Source organism: Lytechinus pictus, chromosome 9, assembly GCF_037042905.1.
Source record: "Lytechinus pictus isolate F3 Inbred chromosome 9, Lp3.0, whole genome shotgun sequence".
NCBI lineage: Eukaryota > Metazoa > Echinodermata > Echinoidea > Temnopleuroida > Toxopneustidae > Lytechinus > Lytechinus pictus.
This window is the reverse complement of record NC_087253.1, coordinates 25,488,625-25,499,851: the sequence shown is the minus strand read 5'-3', so window position 1 is coordinate 25,499,851 and position 11,227 is coordinate 25,488,625. Positions and strand designations below refer to the sequence as shown.

At 35.5% G+C, this 11,227-nt stretch overlaps 1 protein-coding gene across 1 annotated transcript; it reads right to left on the bottom strand.

Annotated features, from left to right (window-relative positions):
• Positions 1-9,720: 9,720 nt before the first annotated feature.
• LOC135155450 (uncharacterized) lies at positions 9,721-10,299 on the bottom strand. The gene has a single exon (XM_064104422.1). It carries the CDS (start codon positions 10,297-10,299, stop codon positions 9,721-9,723), a length of 579 nt encoding a protein of 192 aa, XP_063960492.1.
• Between the last annotated feature and the right edge of the window lie 928 nt (positions 10,300-11,227).

Genomic DNA, 11,227 nt, shown 5'->3' with positions numbered 1-11,227 from the left:
ACATGTTTAGGGAGGAATTAATCGTTGTTTCACTTGACAATGAGGAGAAAAATAGAATATTCCCTATTTCATATAATAAAATACAAAAGAAATAGTGAGTGGATGACGTCATCAGTCTCCTCATTTGCATACCCACAGGATGTGCATATAACTGTTTTGTGAAATTAAGCAAAATGTTCAAATGTCATAACTTTCTTATTTTACATCCGATTTTGATGAAATTTTCAGTGTTATGTTTGTTGGATTTTTCTCTATTTGGTCAAATCACCTTTTGTTGGGGTGGACTTGTCCTTTAAGTACATGTATGCTACTGCTCAAATGTTGGTAGTACATGTACATGTAGGTACATGTAATGTGACCGTCTCCAGCTGTTACACATGTATGTATTTCTAAATTTAAATTAGACTTGTTTATAACAAATGTTGCACATCATGTGTACAGTGATAACCTGGCAAAAATGAGGGTCAATGAACACTGTGTATGAATTTGGAGGATTTAATTAAAAAAATTTATATAATTTTTTTTTTTCTTTTTCTTTCTTTCTTTCTTTCTTTCTTCCTTCCTTCCTTTCTTTATTTCATTTTTTTTATTGGGGGGGGGTTGAGTCATTACATGAAATTAAAATAGGCATGTGAGGTTTTTTTTGTTTTTTTGTATGCAATATGAATAGTGGCAGTCCCCTTTCTTCTTTTTACATGTGATTATCTACAAATACAGAGCAATCCTAGTCTGCAGGCATAGACCCTTGGGTTTTGCAATTCACATAGTGCATAATAGGTGGTTTCAAACCGCCTCGATCACAAGAATCCCCGTTAAATTACGAGAACTTTTTTAGGCTGAAAAATACCCATTAATCATTCCTGCATTCACACCGCCCTGAAACATACCCTTCGGGATAAGTTCCTGAAGTTACGAGCATGCGCAGTATGGTCTGATAAGCAGCAAGGCGCGAAATTCAAATCACTAGCCCAGCAGCAACCCATGCACGGCGCCGCACCCAACGACACGCTGGGCTAAAAGTTCCCGTAATTTGCTTTCAGACCGCCAAAATACCCACGACCTTGGAAAAATCCCCGCGAAAGTTCTCGTAATTTCGCCAAGTACCTACTATTTATCGGGTATTTTCTTTCGGGGATATTACGCGTAGTTTGCTTTCAGACCGCCAAAATACCTGGTATTTTCTGATCGGGGTAAATTTCCCGATCAGAGAATACCTGGAACTGGCGAACTTCGAGGCGGTCTGAAACCACCTAATGAAGTAGTGAGACTAGATTCACTACGTACCGTGGCTGGCTCTACCAAGACAAAGAGGCCGTTCTCATTACGCTTTCTAAAACTAGTTTACTGGAAGCCGATTCGGGAAACCAGTTTGGAAGATCGCTTTGCTAGCGTTCTCACTTGATAACACGAAAGTTGTTTTTAAAATCACTTCACGTAAAGCGCTCTTGTTGCTATGGAAATGCTCTCAGTGGGATGACACGTTTCGCGCGAAATCCGAAACTACAGCATAGGCATTCTACACCTGTCGTGTAGAGTAGCGCGCTCAAAATGTGCGAAGATCTCTTCCCGAAGAACGGTTGTGTCCTCACTTACGTTAAAACCAGTTTAACGAGGCAAAGCGATCTTGAAAACTACATCGCGAGGTGGTTTTCCAAACTGGTTTGGAAGATCGCTTCCAAGACCGCTTTGACCGTTCTCACTACGCGTTAAACTAGTTTCCACTAAACTAGTTAAACTAGTTTTAGGAACGTAGTGAGAACAGCCTCAAAGACAGAGCCTTTGGCGTCTAATACTCTAGACCTGTTTTTGGTGTTTCAGAGTCAGATATGAGTCTGTGCTTTACAGACTAATTCAATTCAGTGTTTACAATTTCCAAACTTGTACTCAACCCTTTCATGACCACTATATTCTACAGATTTTCGTGAGTATAAATGAACACTAGGTTCTTATCATTAATCACCCTTATCTCCATTATGATATGATATCGCATCCGGTTACGTACAAGTACCGGCGATGACGCTCAATTTCTAATTAGTGCAAACAAACCTTTAAACGTTTCCAAGTGACAAATAATGATAGCAAATAATGAGCAACCAATGCACTGTATGTACATACATGTATGTAGACCTACATGTAGGCCTGCATGTAGAATGAGATAAAAAATGAATAAATAAAAATAAAATAAAATCAAAGGATGCTGCTCTTGCCATAAGGCTATACAGGTGGACCTGTAGTTTACATAATATGCTGAAAATTTATCTTCATAATAATGGATGTGATTTTAAAATGAAAGCCTACTGTGTACTGTTTAATACCACAACCAAAGATAAAAACCCAGAACAAAACAAAAAAAGAAAGAAAAGAGAAACGATGTACATGTAGGCCTACATGTAGGCTTACATGTATATCACAAGGGAAACCAGATTGTCAGCAAACACAATTAATAGTTCTAAACAAAAATTAAAAAAAAGAAACACTGGGAATGAGAAAGGGACAGAACTTTAGAATTTAAAGTATAAAAATTTATTGTTTTGAAAACTACCCCCAAAAAAATTACAAAAAAATTACAGACCAAACAAAAAGAAAAACAAATTGTGAGGCAAAATAGAAATGTCACTCAGGAGCCTGAGTTTGATATAAAAGATGTACATAAAGATAGGGAGAATCTGTCAAGCAGAGATGATGTATTCCATTTTAATAGACTAGAGCTGATGGGAAAAATATATCATTCCTTGGGAAAAGAATATCCTTCCTCAAAAAAGAACAAACTTTGGAAATGATTAATTGGTTCAGAGAACTACAATGGGACCTGCCATCTAAAATGATTACAAGCTTGTAAATGTAAATGTCCATCATCCAAAAAGGTCCCTTTACACCCTCCTGACAGCAAAATATACATTATGAATAATAATAATAATATGTCTAATTATATAGCGCAGTTACATGTATGTGCATATACTCAACTGCGCTTTGATACTTGGTATCATATTATTACCCCGGCTGTAGCTGAGCCGCCATATTAATAGGTGCTAAAGCGTTCAAGGAATAAATCCTGCCAGGTACCCATTCACCTCACCTGGGTCGAGTGCAGCACAATGTGGATAAATATCTTGCCGAAGGAAATTACGCCATGGCTGGGATTCGAAGCCACGACCACAACGCTCTATTAAAATGTGACCCATTTCAATGAATTGCAATCACTGAGATAACTACTACGGTCTTCAGCTTAACACCCAATCAAAATCAGGACTTCCATGGTAGTTTTAGCTGTGCTCCCCATATACAGTGTAGGCACTCAAAGTATTCAATTAATTTCTTCCTACTGGGTACCCATTCACCTCACCTGGGTTGAGTGCAGCACAATATGGATAAAATTTCTTGCCAAAGGAAAACACGCCATGGCTGGGAATGGAACCCATGTCCCTCAGATTGAACGACAAGAGTCATAACCACTAGACCTCGATGCCCCTGAATATTATAATATTATTAATTTTATAAAAAGTCTTTTATAATGAAATGACAAATGGGACCCTGAACTTCACAGGCTGAACTGATATCCATAATTTACATGTAAAGATATTTTTTTTATATCCTACATAGATTGAATCCTGTATAGTGATTGGTACAAATAGTATCATGTGACCGAATATATTTCAACTATGATGTTGCATGACGTCAGACCTCGATACACTAATCTGCGTTCTGCTGAGCGAGGGCTCAGAGAAAAGTAGGTAATTCAACGCAAGTAACCGGACTTTGCAAGCTCAGCACATAGATTTTGGTTATAAATTATTAAATGTAGGATATAAAACAAATATATCAGGCGTTTCATTCGAAAGCATAGTGGGAATTATTCATCCTCGGTTGGACTGGCAAAACTACTATTTCCCTCTGGGCTTCGGCCCTCGGGAAAAATAGTAATTGCCAGACCAACCTCAGATAAATAATTCCACTATACTTTCTCAAAGCCTGATATATTTGTTAATTATATCAGGCCGGTGTGAATATACCTCTCCTACTACATAAATACTCAACAGTAAGGTCAAAGAGTTTATATTATTTACCTTTTGAATAAGAATTGCTCTTACAAATATGATACAATAGCTGTAATTTTGTACAAATACATGTAGGCCTACAGGTAATGGGCTTTTAAATCCGAGATCAATTCATCAAATTCCAAGGCTGCAAAATTGTAACAAATATCATTAAAAAAAAAGAATTTGCCCAACCCTTTCTCCCTTTGCTTTTAAAGTATTTTAATACATGTGTACACACTGTAAAGTACTGTACATGTACATGTATCACTTCACAAGTTCACAGATTATCTACAAAAAAATGCAGAAATTCATTGGCAATTGTGTTCAATGTATAAGATCCTTACATGTCTATGATTCAACACAAACAAATGTAAGTTTTAAGATAATTGTTTGATATCTTATTGGATCAGGCTATAAGAATACTTTACCAATTGGGGATAGGGCTATACATGTACATGAACCATGGTGGTAAAAAGGACCTACATGTATACATGTACATATAGCCTACAGGCTTCACTATTCCATACAAGTTTGAGCAGTCTGTTTATGTCATGTAGATCTCATGTACATGTAGGTATACCCAAAACAACCCTACGTGAAAGGGATGCAATGGAACCACGTATACATGAAAGTGATATCCACACAATGATAATTAGAACACTCATTGATTCTCACACTGCAGTCTTATTGTTCTCTGTGATTGTGGCCTTGTGAGAGTGGGCGTGTCTGGGGGATTTCCCCCATTGTCTTTGTTGAAACCCTGTCAATCATAGAGACACTGTGAGTGTGCTGTTGAGTAGTCATACAAAAATAAACACACATATCCCATTCAATGCAAGGCTATTGTATACACCAGAAGAGTATCAATATGTGAAAACACATCCATCACATAGTGCCAAGCTACATGTACATTTGTAGGCCCCTGGCCTACTGCATTAATAGCTACATTTAAATAGTATTAAGTATTGCACTCAGGTCAATTTGGAATTTGTTTTCTTAATTGCAATATCCTACATGTACATATTAAAATAAAATTTGTCATACATGTAGTTATTCTTACGAATGTACATGTAGGCCGACATTACATAGCTAACATTACAAACATAGTATATTGATGTACATGTATGTCGAGGAAAACATTGTAAACATGGGGGTAGCGGCAATGTTGCCCCAGAAAATTTATGCCCTATAAAGCCCTGGAAAAAACAAAAATTCCCATAGGGTCCAATGCAAACTAGTAGGCCTACATTACAATATAAAGCAAAAAATTATTATATTTACTTGAGAGAAATGTGAAGTATTGTTAAGGTTCATTTATTGATTGTGATAATATTTACTTGTGTATATTTTTATATTTAATTGATTCGATAAAGAACCTTTAAAAGGGCTTTAAAAAAAATCAAAATTGGGTTGTGAGCTGAAAAATTAGACTTGGGGAAAAGTTTATTCCGTTTCTCTGTATGTCAGTTTTGCTTTAACTGGCCAAGGTACATGTACATGAGCAAAAATTTATCATAAAAAATAGAATATATTTTTTAATAAAATAAGAAAACTGAAATGAAAAGAAAATACACAATGCAGATGCAATACGGTCATATCATATCAAGCCACGTTCAAAAATATAACAAATCAATTCAATATCGGTTTGTGTTTATAATACCATAATTAAAAATAGATGAAACAACACTAGAGAATGAGATATCTAGGCCCTTATAAAATATTAACCAGAATACATTGCCATGAACAAGTATTTTAATAGAGCAAAGTTCGGGCGTCTGCTGCTTTTACTACATGTATATATAGAAAATCAATACATTGTCTACCCTCCTTTGAAAAACATGTTTTATGCCTGACCTACTATTGGGTGTGAATAAATGGAGCGTGTTTAATATGGCAGCATGCATGTGTGGTGGGTGCACTCCAAGGCTTTTCTAGATTCCCAGCTGATTGACCGGTTATGTGTGATGTTCAAACTGGTCATTATTTGTGGCAAATTGCCATTTGGTCTACACCCACTTGGTCTAAAGTGTATTTTCTGTTTGGCCTCATCCCACATGGTCTTATCCTAGTTTGTCTGTAGTTAACCAGTTTTGTCTCCTACACATTTGATGTAATTGCCATTTATTTTAACCCGATACCGTTTCAAACATTTAAGCACACAACATACAGTACCGGGTACATGTACTGTATGTATGGGAAAATAATTATTCCCTATATACATGTATGTACATGAATATATAAATATATAGTACAAAAAATATGAGATTTAATGTAGTGCAAACAGGAAAAGGACTAACAATTTATTTTTAAGAAATCATAGAATCTCCAAGAGTTTGGGTGGTCCTTTTCAGGACCAACAATTGCCAAAGAAAGATACATGGTGTACCGTGAAACCTAATACTCCAACGTGAAACACAAGCACTAATCTATGAATTTTCAAGTGAATGTTTTTTGTATTTGCTGAATCTTTTAATACAAATTATTTTTACAAGTACGTACATTTAATTCTATCAAAATCTCAATAAACATTCAACATCAGGGAACCATTGCATAAAACTTAAACTTAAAAACATAAACAAAACTCTGGCACATATTAAACGAAAACTCTGGCAAACAGAAATAATTATGCCATTGAAACGTACACATGATAAAACTGGCAAAAAAAATGCCAGAGTTTTTTATGGCAAAGTATTTTATGCAATGGGTCCAAAGATGGTTTCCCCTCTATGAAATACATGTACCTTACTAGGGTTAAATGATTTATTGTTGTTGTAAATTTTTTAGGGGTAGACTTTCTGACTGTAAAGGTAGAATATATTTCATGTGGTTCTGAAAGGCCTTCAAAAAGCCAATACAGAGCTCTATTGATCAGAGATCACGTCATCACACACCCTTAATATAAACAAAGTGTAAAATTTTAGAAAAGAGAACAAAAGCGTGTCAAGAAATCGAGGTCAAAACTCTATGGCTCAGTTAAAAGATAGCTTATGCGTAGAAAAATATTGATACAGAGGTTATTAGCAGTGAATATAAAGTTATATGCCCTACTCTATCCTAGAATTCAGGGAACAGTTGAAATAAATGACTCTCCTTTGAAGAACTCAAAACCAACATACAGGACCTATACATGTATATGTACATGTACATATGCCTACTGTACATTAAAGGAGAATGAAACTCTTGGAGCAAGTTAGCTTTCGTGAAAGCAGAAAAATCAAAGAATAAGATCAACAAAAGTTTGAGTAAAATAGGACTAGCAATAGAAGAGTTATGAGCATTTGAATGTCGAGATCACTAATGCTATGGAGATTCTCCCATTGGCAATGCGACCAAGATCTATGATGTCACAGATGAACAACTCTCCCCTTTTGGACACTGAAAATATACCCCAAAACATCTCTTTTTGCTCATTCTAATCATATGACAAACGATTCATCAATGATATAATGTTGTGAAACCTCTGTACTTGTCCCGCTCTCATAAAGAGAACACCTCACCTTGCATGCCGTGTGATAGACTATAAAAGTGAGAATATAACTAAGTGAAATAAGTACTAAAGTAATGAGGGAGTTGTACGTGTGTGATATCACAGATCTTGGTCGCATTGCCAATAGGAGGATCTACATGGCATTAGTGATCTCAATATTCAAATGCTCATAACTTTCTTATTATTCATTCAATCTTCCTCAAACTTTCAACAATATGTTTCTTTGATTTTTCTCTTTGATATGGATTTAGCTGGTTTTAAGGGTTTCATTTTCCTTTAATCACACTTCCTTTTAGGAAATAATAATAGCTAAAATACAAATTATACGAAACATGAGAAAACAAGTAGGAGCTATTTATTTCATCTCATTTTAGAAAGAATGAAAACATTTTTTATACACATATTAAAAAGGTCAAACATTATGTGTAGTCCCACACATGCATTTCTAAGGTTTTTCTGGTGCACGAATCTCACAGTTGATTTGTATGCTCACTGGAAAAAAAAATACATAGGCCTATTATAATCTACAGATACTGCACATTCACTCCCAAAACATTTTATTGCAGTTCTTTTTTTTTTACTACAATCTAATCTCATGTTAAGAATTTACATGAACCATTTCAAGTTTAAAGAGAAACAAACCCTTTTGGAACAAGTGGACTTGTGTGGAAACAGAAAAATCAAAGAATAAGATCAAAGAAAGTTTTTAAAAAGTCAGACAAAATAATGAAAAAGTTACGAGCATTTGAATATTGTGATCACTAATTTTATGAAGATCCTCTCATTGGCAATGCGACAAAGATGTGTGATGTCACCTGTGAACAACTTTCCCTTTGATGGACTATAAAAATACATGTATCTCCAAAAATGTCTCTTTTTGCTCTTCCTTACAATGTATATACAAACTCTCCATCTATGATGATTTATTTTTGAAAATCTGTATTACATGCCACAAGCCTCAGCTTTTAGGGTATACACCTTCCTCTTTAAACCCAACATGTACATATTTATAATATTGATTTTTGTATGAATTAATGTTTACAAAAAATGTAAAGAAATGGAAGAAAATAAATGTTTATTTGAATTGAATTGGATGCCCTCCTATAGTATAGAAATAATACACTTATCTACTGATACATGTAGATGTGATAAAAGAAGCAGTTTAAGTGAAATACATACAAAAGTAATGGGAAAGTTGTTCACATGTGACATCACACATCTTTATTGCATTGCCAAAAGGATACATTGAAATAACGATCTCTAACTTCAAATGGTCATAACTTTCTATCATTTGTTCAATTTTTATCAAACTTTCATTGATCTGTTTCTTTGATTTTTCTGTTTTCACACAGCTATCTTATTTCAAAGGTTTCATTTTCCTTTAAGGAAAAATTAAGGAGAATTACATGAAAGAATATACTTGTCCATTGCCTGCAGATATTATCCATAGCATATGACTGGGCTCACAAGGTCAGGCATTGTACAAGTTCAACCAAAATAGATTTCAAATGGGGAACAGGTGGATCTTAGATGTTATTAGATCCAAAAAAAAATGGCTGCTTGCATATCTGGAAGAAAATGCTTCAAACACAGTGAGATTGATTGTAGACTTGAAAAAGGTCTGGGCCCCGTCTTACAAATAATTAGATTGATCCAATCAATCGTAAGTCTATGGAAATCAAGCAGTGTCATATTTTTTTCTAGAGGAGATTGGCACAATGTCCTTTGTAAACAAAGAGAAGCTCAGTGAATTTTCAAGAAAACAATAAATGCATGAATATGCTCCATAGTTCGAAAATATTTTGAACAAACATGCATAAAACATGTTGACGTTGCTGGCCGTCCATAGTTGCGATTGATCGGATCAATCGTAACACTTTATAAGACGGGGCCCTGGAATACCGTGAGTAATATTAGCACTGAGTCATCATCACCATCCTAACCAAATAATCACTATGGTTAACCCCCCCCCCCCCCTCCCTCCTCTCCATCTCTTCCTACGTTTTGTCTTCACCCTTATCACATATCACATCTACCGTAATTTTCATCACCTTCCTACATGTATCTTTGTGTCTTTATTTTCTCATTTTAATAGCCTATAGTCTCATGATCTTCTGTTTCTCCTGTCCTTGCTTCATACCTTTGAAATTCTCACACAAGTTCACTACCAGTTTTATTCTCTCTACTCCATCTCCTTCATCCTGTATTTTGACTGGGGATCTCTTGTACATTCCTTCTTCTACTTGAATTCTTCACTTTCTCCTTTCTTTCTTCCTTCTTCCTTCCTTCTTTCCTTCCTTCCATCCATCCGACCATCATTCCTTCCTTCCTACCTACATGTACCTGCCTGCTTGCATCTTCCTTTTCTTTCTTTCTTTTTTTCCTTCCTTCCTTCCTTACTTCCTTCATCCATCCTTCCTTCCTTTTTTCTTTTGTTTGTTCTTTCCTTCGTTCATTCCTTCCATCCTTCCTTCCTTCCTGCCTGTCTGCTTGCTTTCCTTCCTTTCTTTTCTTTGTTCCTTCATTCATAAATTCATTCCATCCTTCCTGCCTGCTTGCTTTCCTTCTTTCCTTTTTTTTCTTCCTTCTTTCCTTTCTTCCATCCTTCCCTCCTCTCTTTTTCTTTGTTCCTTGGTTTTTTGGTTCCTTCTTTCCTTTCTCCTGTCTTTCTTCCTTTCTTTCTTTAATTCTTTCTTTCTTTTTGTCTTTCAGACTTTTGTCAGTCTGTGCAACAATCTGTCTATCCATCCTTCCTCCCTTCTGCCTCTTCCGCATTCTTCTTTTAATAGTTCTTCCCTTCCATCTCTCTTCTTCCTTTTCAGCTCTAGCTCCTCCTCCTCCTCTCCATAATCAATACTGCATCTTTTTTTCAGATGTGAAATGTAACCTTTGTCATAATAAAAGCACTCTTCCAGTAAGGTTTTCATTTTCAAATTATCCCAAGATAGAATCCCCAAATAAGGGAAAGTGACGTCACAGCTGCCAGCATGGGATCTTAACCACCAAGGTAAAGTGTAGCTTACATGAACTCTCATTCTGCACTGAGCCTTCTCTTTGCCAAGGTAAACTGTACACTGTAAAGTGGAGCTTTGATAATACCATGTAGAGCTATTACTATGATAATACCATGTAGGTCCATGATAGTAAACACACAAACTCTAATATTATATCAAAGTCTTTCTCTTTTAAAGATCCAGATCCACCCAATCACAAAAATACTGGTATTTTGACAGTTACCTCCAAGATACATCTATCAATAACAATACTGCAAGAATGTTTGCAGGAATTTATCAAAAACAGGGGGAAAATTACAAGGGGGCTTGGGGCGATTTAGCCTCCAAAAGAGAACCGGAACCTAAAAAGGGAGCACTAAAAATCCCCACTTATTGCAAATTTGCAATGTTTAATAATAAATAATCAAATGTTGAAGATTTAGAAAGTAAGTTGTGAAAAGTAGCCTGCAAAAATTAAACAATAAATTTGTTTTGCCTGATAAAATATTATGGAAAATGGTGGACTTATGCGACAAGTAAATTATAAATACTTGAGAGGCTTGAAAAATGTCCTTTAAAGATGTTACATGTAGGCCTATCTGGAATTCCTTACTGTAAAAGAGTCTTGAAATTTAGACTATTCCTCAGTGGATGTTTTCTATTGTGTAGGGGAAAGATGGAGTAAAGTTGACCAGACAGTGTGAAGGTTC

Excerpts from the sequence above, each read along its gene's own strand:
- LOC135155450 (XM_064104422.1), bottom strand. The coding sequence starts at position 10,299 with ATGCGGAAGAGGCAGAAGGGAGGAAGGATGGATAGACAGATTGTTGCA.